The 16,100-nt window shown below is 26.9% G+C and overlaps 4 protein-coding genes across 6 annotated transcripts in view; 2 read left to right on the forward strand and 2 right to left on the reverse strand.

Moving 5' to 3' along the window:
- The window catches only part of LOC123275107, a 19,490-nt gene extending 18,421 nt beyond the window's left edge, over positions 1-1,069 (reverse strand). The window contains exon 1 of the mRNA XM_044743030.1: positions 1,051-1,069. The gene's annotated coding sequence lies outside the window, so the exon portion shown is untranslated. The remainder of the gene's footprint in view (positions 1-1,050) is intronic.
- LOC123275102 (nuclear migration protein nudC) overlaps positions 1-3,117 on the forward strand; it is a 23,932-nt gene extending 20,815 nt beyond the window's left edge. Inside the window, exons 5-7 of the mRNA XM_044743025.1 lie at positions 1,151-1,345; positions 2,397-2,599; positions 2,699-3,117. Coding sequence (XP_044598960.1) covers positions 1,151-1,345; positions 2,397-2,599; positions 2,699-2,750 — 450 coding nt within the window. The 3' untranslated portion in view covers positions 2,751-3,117. The remainder of the gene's footprint in view (positions 1-1,150; positions 1,346-2,396; positions 2,600-2,698) is intronic.
- LOC123275097 (trypsin-3-like) lies at positions 2,792-11,501 on the reverse strand. 3 transcript variants are annotated; one of them, XM_044743018.1, is made up of 7 exons: positions 11,414-11,501; positions 7,738-7,825; positions 7,353-7,564; positions 7,133-7,266; positions 5,488-5,708; positions 5,039-5,407; positions 2,792-3,426 (listed from the first exon to the last, which is right to left on the reverse strand). In XM_044743018.1, exons 2-7 carry the CDS (start codon positions 7,822-7,824, stop codon positions 3,142-3,144), a joined length of 1,308 nt encoding a protein of 435 aa, XP_044598953.1. In that variant the 5' UTR covers position 7,825; positions 11,414-11,501; the 3' UTR covers positions 2,792-3,141. The 3 variants fall into 3 exon arrangements, with proteins under 3 accessions (XP_044598953.1, XP_044598954.1, XP_044598952.1); XM_044743019.1 differs by lacking the exon at positions 11,414-11,501 and adding an exon at positions 8,066-8,260; XM_044743017.1 differs by lacking the exon at positions 11,414-11,501 and having other exon boundaries at positions 7,738-8,048.
- Positions 9,529-16,100, forward strand: part of LOC123275095 (probable tRNA (guanine(26)-N(2))-dimethyltransferase) — a 25,335-nt gene continuing 18,763 nt past the window's right edge. The window contains exons 1-9 of the mRNA XM_044743016.1: positions 9,529-9,759; positions 9,830-9,959; positions 11,187-11,374; positions 11,445-11,667; positions 11,740-12,030; positions 12,995-13,168; positions 13,560-13,718; positions 13,842-14,035; positions 14,142-14,309. Of these exons, the coding sequence (XP_044598951.1) occupies positions 9,644-9,759; positions 9,830-9,959; positions 11,187-11,374; positions 11,445-11,667; positions 11,740-12,030; positions 12,995-13,168; positions 13,560-13,718; positions 13,842-14,035; positions 14,142-14,301 (1,635 nt within the window). The 5' untranslated portion in view covers positions 9,529-9,643 and the 3' untranslated portion in view covers positions 14,302-14,309. The remainder of the gene's footprint in view (positions 9,760-9,829; positions 9,960-11,186; positions 11,375-11,444; positions 11,668-11,739; positions 12,031-12,994; positions 13,169-13,559; positions 13,719-13,841; positions 14,036-14,141; positions 14,310-16,100) is intronic.

Below are 16,100 nucleotides of genomic sequence, written 5' to 3' on the forward strand. Positions count from 1 at the left end.
TATAAATAAATATATGAAATATATGAAAAATTGATGTGGCTACTCAAATGAAAGGTCTCTACGAATGTAATATCAAGATGAGCTTATATCTTCAAAAATATCAAATACAGTGCAATTTAACAAAAGTAATTATTTAATAAAGTAAAATTTTATTTATTTATAATTTACAAATCACAGCAGTCACATAGTGACTGCAAGGTTGCCAGTAATAAAATAAAATATTTTTGTCGTAATAAGTTCTTATAAAGATATCATCAAGAATATTTTTTATTTCATTATATTGACTGTTACTTAAAGACTAAAAGCTGATCCGAGTGTTCTCGGTTGTTAAGTAATGGTACATAATATAAAATGTAACTGTAAAATAATCTACTGTACACTTAGTCATGATTATTTATTATTTAAATGTACTTTACTCACAAGTCGACGTGAGACATGTTGCGAGACGTGATTTTGACGTATTTAAATAATTCGCTGACAAAGAAAAGCACGTAGAGAATTATTCTCTTTACTAGCGAGTTATTTTTTATCTTACGCTCAATTTTTTTATGATACATGCATATAAATTATTTATTCATACGTATGTAAATTGCGAGTACGGGGTATAAATGTATGCAAAAAGAAGCAATGTATGTTTAAATGCTTTCAAGTTATCCTTAATACGCACATGTTTCTTATATTACCCTTGGCCCTTTTTATGATTCAATGACAGCGCGTTAACGTAAGTACTGCTGCAGAAGCAGCAGATGTCGTCATCATGGACACAAATCAATGTCTAAGACAATACATACCGTGTGTTAACTCCTAAGAATGCATCAAACCATAAACTCACACGTGCAGCATTTTCTATAATATCGTATGTAATTTATTTAATACTATTATCATTATTGTTATTATCATTATGTTTTTTTAACAGATTTTTTTCACTCGGTCTTTCAGGGTCATTTCACCATTCCCTGAAATAAAGTTAATATTTATTTATTTATTATTAAAATTGACAAGACATGATATTTTTAAACGAAATATTGTAAGTCATTTATACTATGATTAATAATATTTATTATTGTATTTTTTGTAGCGATACTTTAATTTATTACCACTCAGTTATTAATGGTAATTTATTTTTTCTGTGGTTGTTACTTAAATCTAGGTAAGAGTGCCACTTAAGGTCAGCTTTGTCGCCAGGCCCAAAGATGTCAAAGTCGTAATTACTAAAAAACATCTTACCTGCGGTATTAAAGGTCATCCACCAATTATAGACGGCGATTTTCCGCATGAAGTTAAGCTTGAGGATTCCACTTGGGTTATTGAGGATGGCAAAACTTTGCTCATAAACTTGGAAAAGGTATAAATAATTAATAATTATATAAATTAAAATTAAAATAATTATTATAATGATAGTAAAATTTATAGTTAAGCATTAAATATTACTATTATTATTGATTTTTATGGTGTAATAATTAAATAAATTGTATTATTAAGAGAATAAGTAAAATTTTGTGGCCATAATTAAGAAATGACCTTGAATCTTGTGAACTATTGACATTTTTAAAGATATGAGCTCATCCCGATGTTACACTCATCAAGAGCTTTCATTTGAGTACCCACTTGCATTTTTGATATATTTTTCATATATACATATACATAATATATATTTTAAAGATATAAACTCATTTCGATGTTACACTCATCGAGACCTTTCATTTGAGTACCCACATGCATTTTTGATATATTTCTCATATATACATATATATATAATATATATAAATATATCAAATATATGAAAAATTGATGTGGGTACTCAAATGAAAGGTCTTGATGAGTGTAACATCGGAATGAGCTTATATCTTTAAAAATGTCAACATTTCAAAAGATAAAAAGTAATTTCTTAATTATGTATCTAGAGATAGAATATATATTTTAGAGATATAAGCTCATCCCAATGTTACACTCATCGAGACCTTTCATTTAAGTACCCACATCAATTTTTCATATATTTATATATTACATATATTTATATATATTCCATATATGTATATATGAAAAATATATCAAAAATGCATGTGGGTACTCAAATGAAAGCTCTTGATTAGTGTAACACCAGGATGAGCTTATATTTTTAAATTATATATTATATATGTATGTATATATGAAAAATATATAAAAATGCATGTGGGTACTCAAATGAAAGGTCTTGATGAGTGTAACATCAGGATGAGCTTATATCTTTAAAAACATCAATTGTTAAAAAAGTACAGTGCAATTTAACAAAAGTCATTTTATAAAGCAAAATTTTATTTATTTATAGTTAACAAGCCACGGCAGTCACATAGTGACTGCAAGGTTGCTAGTATATGTATATTAAAATAAATTTGACTTGGATCTTTGGTTTAAAGGTCAATAAAATGCAGTGGTGGTCACATATTGTCACATCAGATCCGGAAATAAGTACCAAGAAGGTAAATCCAGAGCCGAGCAAACTCTCGGATCTTGATGGAGAGACTCGCGGTCTTGTTGAGAAGATGATGTACGATCAGCGGCAAAAGGAGCTTGGATTGCCGACATCTGACGAACAGAAGAAGCAAGATGTCATTAAAAAGTATGTACTCTTAGATAATAATATACATAAACACAAACGAGGCACAAACACAACACAAACAATTATTAATGCCAATAAAATTTGAACTTTCTATTTTAGGTTTATGCAACAGCATCCAGAGATGGACTTTTCAAAATGTAAATTCAATTGAGCTGCACGTTATTTATTTTAAATACTTTTTTTTTTTTTTTAATTTCAATATACCGTGCGTCGTTTCGTTTTGATTAATTTTTTATCCTTCAAATTTAAAATTCATTTATCATAAGTTTAATCTTGGTTTTTAAATAATATATAGAATTAAGTCGCAGATATTTTTATTCCGTTCAGCTAATTGTAAGCATCTAGGTCATTAATTATTAATTTTTTTTTTATTTTCTTTAAATTCTTTTTGTATGTCACAATTTTGACCTAATACATATGTCACACTTAACGACGCTGTCACTGTGAATTTTGAATAAAATAAAATAAAATAAAATGAATAATAAATACCATGGACGATGGAGCTATTGATTAAGAAAGACTGGATTCTGTTATTGACTATGTTAAGAAGAATCCTTCATGACAGTAGCAATCCAGTTGATGTAGTTTGTCAATTTGGCATAAATACCAAATTTACCGCGTTTGCCGCAGCCTTCACCGAAACTCGTGATGCCGAAAATGGTCCAAGGATGATTAGGCCTACTGGGATCTCGGCACAAAAGCGGTCCCCCGCTGTCGCCGGCGCAAGAGTCCATTCTGCCGCGGTGGTACCCCGCGCAAAACATATTATTGGTAATTTTGTAGTCTTCATACATGTTTCTGCACGCCTCCGACGAGACAATGGGTATCTAAAATTTTAATCAGCTCTAAGTACACACATTACAATAATAATTGCCTGTTTAACCATGTCTTTTTTTTCCTACTAGTTAAATAATTACAGCCTACAAATTAATGTGAGAATTTTTCTCTTCTTTAAATTGCAGATTGTAAATTATCTATATTATTAAGAGAATAAGAAAAAGTTTGTATCCAGGATAGTCTTATCTAGACATATTATATCCAGTCTTTAAAAATATCAATAATTAAGAAATTACCTTGGATCTTATATAGTACTGACATTTTTACAGATATAAGCTCATCTTGATGTTACACTCATCAAGACCTTTTATTTGAATACCCACATCAATTTTTCATATATTTTATATATTTATATATATTATATATATATATATATATGTATATATGAAAAATATATCAAAGTACATGTGGGTACTTAAATGAAAGCTCTTGATGACTATAACATCGGGGTGAGCTTATATCTTAAAAAATGTCAATATTTCACAAGATACAAGGTCATTTATTAATTGTGTATCTAGAGATAGAATATATATTTTTGAAGATATAAGCTCATCTTGATATTACACTCATTGAGACCTTTCATTTGAGTACCCACATCAATTTTTCATATATTTATATATATTTCATACAAGTATATATGAAAAATTTATCAAAAATGCATGTGGGTACTCAAATGAAAGCTCTTGATGAGTGTAATGTCGGATTGAGCTTATATCTTAAAAAATATCAATAATTAAATACTGACCTTGAATCTTGTAAATTATTGACATTTTTAAAGATATAAGCTCAATCCGACATTACATTCATCAAGACCTTTCATTTGAATACCCACACCAATTTTTCATATATTTTATATATTTATTATATTATATACATGTATATTTGAAAAATATATCAAAAATGTAAGTGGGTACTCAAATGAAGGCTCTTGATGAGTGTAACATCGGGGTGAGCTTACACCTTCAAAAATGTCAATATTTCACAAGATACAAGGTTATTTATTAATTATGTATCTAGAGATAGAATATATATTTTAAAGATATAAGCTCATCCCGATGTTACACTCATCGAGACCTTTTATTTGAGTACCCACATCAATTTTTCATATATTTATATATATTACATATATTTATAGATATTATATATATGTATATATGAAAAATATATTAAAAATGCATGTGGGTACTCAAATAAAAGCTCTTGGTGAGTGTAACATCAGGATGAACTTATATCTTAAAAAATATCAACAATTAAAAACTGACCTTAAAACTATTGATATTTTTAAAGCTATAAGCTCAACCCGATGTTCCACTCATCAAGACCTTTCATTTGAATACCCACATCAATTTTTCATATATTTATATGTATATATAAAAAATATATCAAAAATGCATGTGGGTACTCAAACGAAAGCTCTTGATTAGTGTAACATCAGGATGAGCTTATATCTTAAAAAAAGTCAATAGTTAACGAAGTACAGTGCAATTTAACAAAAGTCATTATTTATTAAAGAAAAATTTTATTTAATTATAGTTCACGTGATGGCAATCACATAGTGACTGCAAGGTTGTTAGTACATTATAAATTAATTTTAATACTAACACGCGCTTCGTGGAGAACCTCGGTCCCGAAGTTGTCTGTTGTCTTAGATTTTCCCCAGCCGATAATTGTGCAGAGCTGATTAACAGGAAGCGGCTGATTAGGCGACGGCAGGCAAGCGATCCCGCGCGAAGATGATGGATTTAATGAGTAAGGCAAACTTATAAGCGCTACATCATTGTCAACCGTATCTGTGTCGTAGTCGGGATGGATTTTCACAGATAAAGACGAGTCTATTATAAACTCCAGCTCCGTTCCTTCTTTCACCGTTAAATCGTGCTCTCCAAGCCGCACGTAGATGTGCTTGCGGATGCAGTGCGCTGCGGTAAGCACCCACTTTGGAGACACCAATGTCCCACCGCAGAAGGCCTCCTGAAGTAATTTTGTTTCACGGTAATAATAATAACAATAATAATAAATAATTTTATTGTATGACTGGTTTCTGTTAGTACCCGATATCGATTAAGGATTGCGACTTGCCAAGGCCAATTCCCAGCTACTGCCGGATGTCCACCAATTATCCTCAATAAATATGATAACTTGCTTTGCTTCTCTTGTTCAGTAACCCCGCATTTCCAATTATTATCATCGTAGTTATTATAATTGTAATTGTAATTATTTATTTTGTTAGCGTTTGATTGCAACTCATCTAATAGATCATTAGTCACTGTTCCTGCAAGGATTTAGAAAATTAACTGTTTATATTGTGTTATGTTTCATCCATTACTCGGAAGACTGTGCAATAAAAAATTTATTACACTAAGTATAGTGTAAATTATTTGTAATATTTTAAATACTCATGGTGTAACTCTTACGCAAGATTCTACACTCATAAAAAAAATATTTATTTTATAAATTTACACCACGTAATCTCAATAAAAATTTCAAAGTTAAAATGATTTATAAACTTTTGAATTGAAGATACTTAAAATTATGAAACTTTAAATAATTATTAAAATTTATTTAGACGATATTTTAGAATTTTTTTAACAAATAAATTATGAAAAAAATAAATTGACATTTAGAAATTTAAAAAAATTAAAAATACAATTTTTTTAATATAATTTTCCGGAAAAAATTTGTTAAATAGAATTAAAAAATTGTCAAGTGACTGCTTTAAATTTCATAAAAAAATTTAATTATTAATTTACACCAAACTGATTGAGTAAATTTTTTTTTAGGTAAACATTTACAAGTGGAGTCAACAATTTTAATTTTCATTTTTTTAAACGAAATTTTTATTTGATTTTATTGATAAATTTTTTTTTAAATAAATAAAAAAAGGACCAATTTTAAAAAAAATTGATCACAATTTTATGAAATTCTACAAATTTTTTAATTTTTTAAAAAATTTATAATTTTTTTAAAAAATTATGATATTCAACTTTTTTTTTTAATTTTTTGTTTTTTTATGTACTTCAAAAAAATATATCTAAAACATCAAAATAGAAATTTTATCCAAAAACATGAGCGCCAAAATTTTTTCCAACTTTTAACGAGAAAAAAGCTATCGAAATCTTTATTTTTTTTTTTTTCACGACATTTTTCATCATAAATGCTTCGTAAAAACAAGCAGAATAAAAAAAATTTGAAAATGTTAATTTTTCACCTAATTACGGTCAAAAATGGAGTCAACCATTTTGATTTTCATTTTTTTGAGCGAAATTTTTATTTGATTTTATTGATAAATTTTTTTTGAAAAATACATAAAAAAATAAACAATTTAGAAAAAAAAATTGATTATCTCAATTTTAACAAATTTTAAAAAAAATTTATAAATTTAAAAAAAAATTGTCATAATCAACTTTTTTTTAAAATTGTTCATTTTTTTTTATATACTTTTCATAAAAAATATATCAAAAAAAGATAAAATATAAATTTTATCCAAAAACATGAGCCAAAATTTTTTCCCACTTTTTAAGGCAAAAAGTTATCGAAATCTTTATTTTTTTTTTTTTCACGACATTTTTATCATAAATTCACCGTAAAAACAAGCAGAATAAATAAAAATTTGAAAATTTTAATTTTTCACCTAATTATGGCCCAATTGAAGTTGACCCCCTTATAAATAATTTTATAGTTTAAAAAACAAAATACCAGCGTCTGGATACTTCTTAAATCCTTTCCGGACTTTTCGGTAAATCCACTTTTGACAAAAACTTCCTTTTACATAACAGTAAGCGATTTCTCTTATAACATCACGTTCACAAGTGCCTGGCTCTCTACACCATCTGTTTAGCATAATAAATACAAACATAAATATTTATTTTTAAAGAAAAATAAAAAAACAAAAATAAGAAAATTTTATGATAATTACCTCTGACGCTGGGTTGTACATGATTTAGTACAAGGCGACCATTTACTCCAATTTCTATAATTACCGGCAGTAATTCTTTTCCTGACTTTAACATTCTGCCTTTGATGTCTGTAGATTTTTTTCAGGTCCCCAGGTTTGACGAAGCTATGAATCGCCGTTGAATTATCAGCAGATGTATTTTGCACTTGCAAATTTAACGAGTGATTGAGCTCCTGAAATATTTTATTTAATAATAAATATTAAATCAAAGTATCCGCTTATAGAAGTTATTTTTGGAATAATGCAAACGGGTGCAATGGAATGGTCTCCATACATAATCTACAATCTAAAATATACAATACAACTTATGAATAAATTTATGAATACAAAAGTAACAATTACTCACCGAGTGACACAAAAGTTGCAAATATGTGGTGATAATAAATATTACCACGACATTTATGGTGTCAAAGATTTTAAATGTTAAAACCATTCTGTTAACTTTTCTTCACGGCAAAAATAAATAAATTGTTATTGTTATTGTTAATTATAATTAAAGAAGACTATAAAAAATAATATTGGAAGTTTAGTAAGAACACTTGGTGAATATGCGAGCAGTTATGGGAATAATATTGAAATGGCGCAAGCTTATGTTGATTTCTGGCAAGAATGTTGTCTGGTTCGGGTCTCGCGTTCGCAACCACCCTTTCTTATTATATTACATACATACAAACCAAAGTTATTATATTTTTTGTTTTATTTTCTTTACGTGCCCTCCTGTGTCTTGTCTCAGTCTCGGGTTTTTGTTTTATTACACTCAGAATGTCTTCTCTAAAAATATATCGTAGAGACTTGAAGAATTTCGAAAACGGCGGTAAATAGAAGAGCTCCCAAATTCAATATGCTTCAAAGTACACACCTATATTATATATATGACACTGAAGTTGACAGAGATTAAAAATTTTATTAGAATTCTATAGCAATTTAATTATTAAAAAATTTCACATGTGAAAATTCATAAAAATTATAAGTGAAAATTTTAAGAGCATATTTTTACTGTAATTGATTTAAGAAAATTTTTAAAATTGACAGCTGACGGCTAACTTCAGTATCATTTATGACACTGAAGTTGACAGACATTAAAAATTTTTTTAGAATTTTATAATAATTTAATTATTATAAAAAAAATTTTATTAAAAAAAATCCAAGTGTGAAAATGAATGATATTAAAGTTAGCAGTCACTTGATTATTTTTTAGTTTTTTTCTAAAAAATAAATTTGTTCCAAAAAATTATTTTTAAAAAATTGCATTTTTAATTTTTTAAAATTTCTACGTGTCAATTTTTTTTCTTATTTTTTTTGCCATAATTTATTTGTTAAATTATCAAATATCTGCTAAATTAATTTTCATGAAAATTAATAAAAATTACAAGCATTTTTTTATTGTAATTGATCCGTTAAAACAATTTTTAAAATTGACAGCTGACGGCTAACTTCAGTATCATTTATGACACTGAAGTTGACAGACATTAAAAATTTTTTTAGAATTTTATAATAATTTAATTATTATAAAAAAATTTTATTAAAAAAAATCCAAGTGTGAAAATGAATGATATTAAAGTTAGCAGTCACTTGATTATTTTTTAGTTTTTTTCTAAAAAATAAATTTGTTCCAAAAAATTATTTTAAAAAAATTGCATTTTTAATTTTTTAAAATTTCTACGTGTCAATTTTTTTTCTTATTTTTTTGCCATAATTTATTTGTTAAATTATCAAATATCTGCTAAATTAATTTTCATGAAAATTAATAAAAATTACAAGCATTTTTTTATTGTAATCGATCCGTTAAAAAAATTTTTAAAATTGACAGCTGACGGCTAACTTCAGTATGATACATATATAATATATAAGTGAATATTTAAATAAATAATAAATTACTCACATAAAAAAATACAAATGTTAAAAATTATTTTTTTTACCTAAGAAAACATAAATTAAAAAATTAAATTGAGAAGAAATAATTAATTTGTTTATTTTTTATGCAATTATTTGCTGCAAAAAGTTTTTGCTAAGTAAACGTCATATGGGGCACAAAAGCGGTAACAGTTAAATAAAAATGATTGGTCGTAAATTACAAGCTGACCAATAAGATTGCGCGGTTGTCACGTGACACGATTGGCGGAGAGATGGCGGGTCATGTCATGTCATGTGACAGCTGGTGATTTCACTGTTGAGTATTCTTAACCTAAAATTCTCCACGTTGTGAGTTTTAAATCTAGTTTTTGAAGATGAGTTTTTAAAATTGAGAAAAAATGGAAAATTCTATTAAAGTGTCTGGAGGAAAAGTCAACGAAGGAAAAGCCGAGATTCTGGTCGAGGAGACTAATGTTTTTTACAATCCCGTGCAGGAGTTTAACCGCGATCTCAGGTGTGTTGTGATTTTTATTATTGTTTTTTTATTTTAAGAAATTATTTTTAATTTTGTAATATTCTGACAGCATTGCAGTGCTGAGTTTGTTTGCTAAGGATAAGTATGAGGAAAATTGCAAGAAAGCTGGTGATAATAAAGATGGAGCGGAGAAAAGAGATGGTGATAGTGTTGACATGAAACCTGGAGATAAAACTGAGGTAAGTTTAATAATTAATTATTAGATAATAATAAAACAGCTGATCAGTTTTTTAAATTATTAATTTATTTAATTTAAAAAAAAAAGAATCATTTTTCTTTATTGTAGATTGTTAAAATTAATTGTTGGGGTAATTTGTTATTTTAATTATTCAGTTGCCATTTGTCATACTGAAATTAACAAGCATCTGTCAATTTTTATTACAACTCAATTATTGAGAAAAATTTTTATAATCCTGAAGTTAGCCACCAGCTGTCAATTTAAAAAATTTTTTTAACAAAACAATTACAATAAAAAAATGCTTCTAAAAATTTTCACTTGTAATTTTTATTATAATAATTTTTAGAACTTTTGTGAACAGATAAATTACTGCAAAAATAAATAAGAAAAAAAAATTGAAATTTAAAAATATTAAAAATTCAATTTTTTATAATTAATTTAAATGTTAAATAAAATTAAAAATTTGTCGTGATAGCTAATTTTAATGTCATATTAATTTTTACATGTGGAATTTTTTATAATAATTTAATAGCCATAAAATTCTAAAAAAATTTCTAATGTCGGTCAATAAATTTTTAATAATAAAATTTGACATTTAAAAATTTTTTTAATTACAAGTGTAAGTTTTAAAAAAAAAATATTTTTGTTCATCAATTGATTTTTAATAAAAATAACAAAATTTATGACATTAAAGTTAGATGATACTAAAGTTAGCCGACATTTTTGATTTTTCGATTTTTTTTAATAATTAAATTAAAACAAAAAAATATTTTTAAAAAATTGCACTTACGGTTTTTAAAGTTTTTAACAAATGACAATTTTTTTTTCTTCTTTTTTGTAGTCATTTTTTCAATAAAAAAATTTTTTTAATTTTTAAATGTCGGCTAACTTATTTTTCATTAAAGTTAGCTGTCACTTGACAAATTTTTAATTTTATTTAACAATTAAATTATTTCAAAAAAATTGCATTTTTTATTTTTTAAAATTTCTACATGTCAATTTTTTTTCTGATTTTTTTTGCCATAATTTATTTGTTAAAAATAGTTCTAAAAATTATTAAATATCTGCTAAATTAATTTTCTTAAATTTCAGAATGGATTTATAAAAAAAAATTAAATATAAAAATTTTTAAAATAAATTAATTGTATAAAATTAAAAGAATAATATTTAGAAATTTTTATTAAAAATAAATTTGTATAATGATTAATATCAATTATTATTATTGTAGAATGGAATATCAGTATTGGAAGCATTATCAGCGACTGGATTACGAAGCATTCGCTACGCAAAAGAAGTTCCCTACTTGAAACAAATAATAGCGAATGATATATCAGCCAAAGCCGCTGAAAGTATTAAAAAAAACATAATACACAATAAAGTAGAGCATTTAGTAACAGCTAGCCAACAAGACGCTACGTAATAATCTCATCTTCAATCAATCTTTATAATAAATACCTCTACTAATTTAAAAATAATTGTTCTGTAGAATGCTGATGTACCAATCAAGACAAACACGGTTCGACGCTATTGATCTAGATCCTTATGGATGTCCATCGATATTCTTGGACAGCGCGGTCCAGTCTGTAAGCAATGGTGGCCTGTTACTAATTACAGCAACAGATATGGCTGTACTTGCCGGTAATTCTCCAGAGACCTGTTACGTTAAATATGGAGCTACCTCGCTAAAGTCCAAAGCTTGTCACGAATTAGTAAGAATATTTACCCTACATTTATTTAAATACTCGCTGATGATTAATGATCAATGATTGATGAATTTATAGGCCTTAAGAATATTATTGCAACACATCGCCGCTCATGCTGGCCGCTACGGTCGTTACATCGAGCCTCTGCTTTCTGTCAGCGTTGATTTTTACATCAGAGTATTCGTCCGCGTTTTTACTAGCCAGAAAAAGTGCAAAGACAATACCACCAAGCTGGGAATGGTTTACCAGTGCACTGGCTGTGAGACTATGACACTAGGACCACTTGGTATCAGAGTTCATAAGGCTCATAAACTACCTCAGTCTCCACCCGTTGGTCAATTGTGCAAGCACTGCAATCATAAACATCATGTACGCTTTTTTTTTTTTATCTTATCAGTTTATAATCTACATTATTAAGAGAATAAGGAAAATTTTTGTGGGTACTCAAATGAAAGGTCTCGATGAGTGTAACATCGAAATGAGCTTATATCTAAAAAAATGTCAATAATTAAGAACTAACATTGTTATTTCGGTAACTAATGATATTTTTGAAGATATAAGCTCATCCTGATGTTACACTCATCGAGACCTTTCATTTGAGTACCCACATCAATTTTTCATATATTTTATATATTATATATATGTATATATGAAAAATATATCAAAATGCATGTGGGTATTCAAATGAAAGCTCTTGATGAGTGTTACATCGGGATGAGCTTATATCTTTATAAATGTCAATAATTAAGAATTGACTTTGCTATCTTGCCAACTAATGACATTTTTGAAGATATAAGCTCATCCTGATGTTACATTCATCGAGACCTTTAATTTGAGTACCCACATCAATTTTTCATATATTTTATATATGCATATATGAAAAATATATATCATATATAAAATATATCAAAAAAATCATGTGGGTACTCGAATAAAAGATCTCGATGAGTGTAACATCAAGGTGAACTTACATCTTCAATAACATCCATTAGGTGACAAGATACAGCGTCATTTCTTAATTATTGACATTTTTAAAGATATAAGCTCATTCCGATGTTACACTCATCGAGACCTTTAATTTGAGTATCCACATCAATTTTTCATATATTTATAAATATAAATATATATATATATATATATATATATATATATATATATATATGAAAAATTGATGTGGGTACTCAAATTAAAGCTCTTGATGAGTGTAACATCAGAATGAGCTTATATCTTTAAAAAAGCCAATATTTAAAAAAGTATATTAAGATCACAAGTCACGGCAGTCACGTAGTGACTGCAAGGTTGCTAGTTTTCTAATTATTTTGTAAATTTTTAGATGGGTGGTCCCATTTGGATTGGACCCTTGCATGATAAGCTCTTTGTTTCAAGGCTTTTAAATTCCATTGATGAAAATCATGCCGAACTTGGAACTGTCAAGAGACTTGAAGGAGTTTTGAATGTTGTTGATGAAGAATTAGAAACACCGCTTTATTATGTGCTGGATAGATTAGTAAGTTTAAAATTAATTTATATAATTAATAATAATACTCTCAATTTTTTTAATTTTTAAAACAATAAAATTATAAAATAATTTTGAATCTAGAATTAAAAAAAAAATTTTTTTATAATTAATTTGTTATTAAAATTAAATAATATAATTAATAATGACACCGTCAATTTTTTTAATTTTTTAATAACATTACAAAGAAATATTAATAAAAAAATTCTGAATCTAGAAACTAAAAAAAAAATTTTTTTTATAATTAATTTATTAAAAAAATTGTCAGATGTTTGCTGAGTATCATAATTAATTGGTAAAATTAACTACTGAATTGATAAGTAAAAAAAAAAACCTCGGGTAATTGAAATGATAAATATTAATTACTTAATTGACATTTCAGATGTCTATAGTAAGATGCGACACACCCTCGATGATTAAATTTCGATCAGCGATACTAAATGCTGGTTACAAAGTATCGATATCACATGCACATAAATTATCGATAAAAACTGACGCGCCAATGGAAGTGATATGGGACATAGTACGCGCTTGGGAGAAGGTTTGTCTAATTTATTATTGACAATTACAAAAATTAAATTTATCTAATAATAAAAAACTATATATTTTATAAAAGTAACCATAATTTATAATGACTGATAAATTATAATATATAAATGGACAGATCCATCCGGCAAAACGTGATAGACTGGACAAAAATAGTGCAGCCTTGGCAATCCTATCCGCAGAACCAACAACAGCTGACGTTTCATTTGATTTACATCCTTCAGCGAATCCAATGTCACGTCAGAAACACATGACGAGGTTTCAATTGAATCCCACGTCTTACTGGGGACCCGGCACTAAATCCACTACCATGTAAGTTACTATTTTTTTTTTTTTTTTTTTTTTTTTTTTTATATATTCCTTTTGCATTCTTTCAATTATTCAATACTGTTATTAATTTATTTATAATCTTTTTAAGGATCAACTCAAATGAGACAACAGCCAAGAGATTAAAGAACCAAAACAAGCGTTCGAAGAAATCAATGAACGAGCAAGAAGACAATCAGGCAATTGATAGTCCAATAATTGAAAGTGACTCACCACCTAGTAAACAAAAAAAAATAATAGACAATACATAGTTGTACTCGTATGTATATTTTGTCATTAAAAATTATTTTTTTCAGCATAATACTAAATTTAATTTAATTAAGAACATAACATTATAATTTATTTACCAGAAAAAGAAATAGATATACCGAATATATAACAAAAAAGAATTAATATACGCATTAATATCTGTCCTATAGAGATGTTTTACATCTATACTATTAAGAAAATAAGAAAAATTTTGTGTTCAGGATAGTCATATGATAAAATTGGTTTTTTTAGCGAAATTTAGTGTTATTGCAAAGGTCTTGATTTGAATTTGTGCCTTTTCAAGGTTTCATATAACTCTCACTGATAGTTAATTTAGTATGATAAGTATTTAGGCTGCATTTGAAAATACTCAGTCTCTAGATACATAATTGAGAAATTACCTTGTATCTTGTGAAATATTGACATTTTTAAAGATATAAGCTCATCCCGATGTTACATTCATCAAGACTTTTCATTTGAGTACCCACATCATTTTTTCATATATTTATATATATTATATATATATAAATATATGAAAAATATATCAAAATGCATGTGGGTACTCAAATGAAAGCTCTTAATGAGTGTAACACCAATATGAGCTTATATCTTTAAAAATATCAATAATTAAGAAATGACCTTGTATCTCGTGAACTAAACATTTTTAAAGAAATAAACTCATCCCGATGTGACACTTATTAAGACCTTTCATTTGAGTACCCACATCATTTTTTCATATATTTATATATATTATATATATAAATATATCAAAATGCATGTGGGTACTCAAATGAAAGCTCTTAATGAGTGTAACATCAATATGAGCTTATATCTTTAAAAATATCAATAATTAAGAAATGACCTTGTATCTCGTGAACTATTAACATTTTTAAAGAAATAAACTCATCCCGATGTTACACTTATTAAGACCTTTCATTTGAGTACCCACATCAATTTTTCATATATTTTATAGGATTCTTATATATGGACTCCACAATAGTGTGTTGCATAGGGATTTCCATAGCATCTTAACAATATTAATGCATAACAGTGTCCATATATGTATATATGAAAAATATATCAAAATGCTTGTGGGTATTCAAATGAAAGCTCTTGATGAGTGTAGCATCGGGATGAGCTTATATCTGTAAAAATATCAATAATTAAGAAATGACCTTGTATTTCGTGATCTATCGACATTTTTAAAGATATAAGCTCGTCCCGATGTTACACTCATCGAGACCTTTCATTTGAATACCCACATCAATTTTTCATATATTTATATATTTACATATATGTATATATGAAAAATATATAAAAATGCATGTGGGTACTCAAATGAAAGCTCTTGATGTTTGTAACATTAAGATGAGCTTATATCCTTAAAAACGTCAATATTTAACAAAATACAGTGCAATTTAACAAAAGTCATTATTTAATAAATCAAAATTCTATTTATTTATATTTCACAAGTCCCGGAAGTCACATAGTTACAAGGTTGCTAGTTATATATTAAACTGTATTATCCATTTCTAATTGACTTTTTGCTAACATCCAAATTTTACGGTCATAAGGTAGTTCATTGCAGTACTTGATCGCAATATAATCAGAGCTTTTACTACAGTTTTATTCCGTTCCTCTGAGAAGTTCCTCAGTGTATTTCTAGTGTCTAATTGTTTACTCATAATAAACCTTTTAAAATATAAAATGCATATACTAAGTGTATTTAATATACCCGATTATTTTTCACGTCACTGTTAAGTACCCTGTAACTTAAAGTATAGATATTTATATTCAAATA

The sequence above is a fragment of the Cotesia glomerata genome, linkage group LG1 (genome assembly GCF_020080835.1).
Source record: "Cotesia glomerata isolate CgM1 linkage group LG1, MPM_Cglom_v2.3, whole genome shotgun sequence".
NCBI lineage: Eukaryota > Metazoa > Arthropoda > Insecta > Hymenoptera > Braconidae > Cotesia > Cotesia glomerata.

Coding starts and splice junctions, on each gene's coding strand:
- LOC123275097 (XM_044743018.1), bottom strand. CDS start 7,824: ATGGTTTTAACATTTAAAATCTTTGACACCATAAATGTCGTGGTAATA. Junction 5,408..5,487: donor CAATCCTTAATCGATATCGG/GTACTAACAGAA, acceptor AAATTACTTCAG/GAGGCCTTCTGCGGTGGGAC. Junction 3,427..5,038: donor AGGTTCTCCACGAAGCGCGT/GTTAGTATTAAA, acceptor TTAAAATTTTAG/ATACCCATTGTCTCGTCGGA.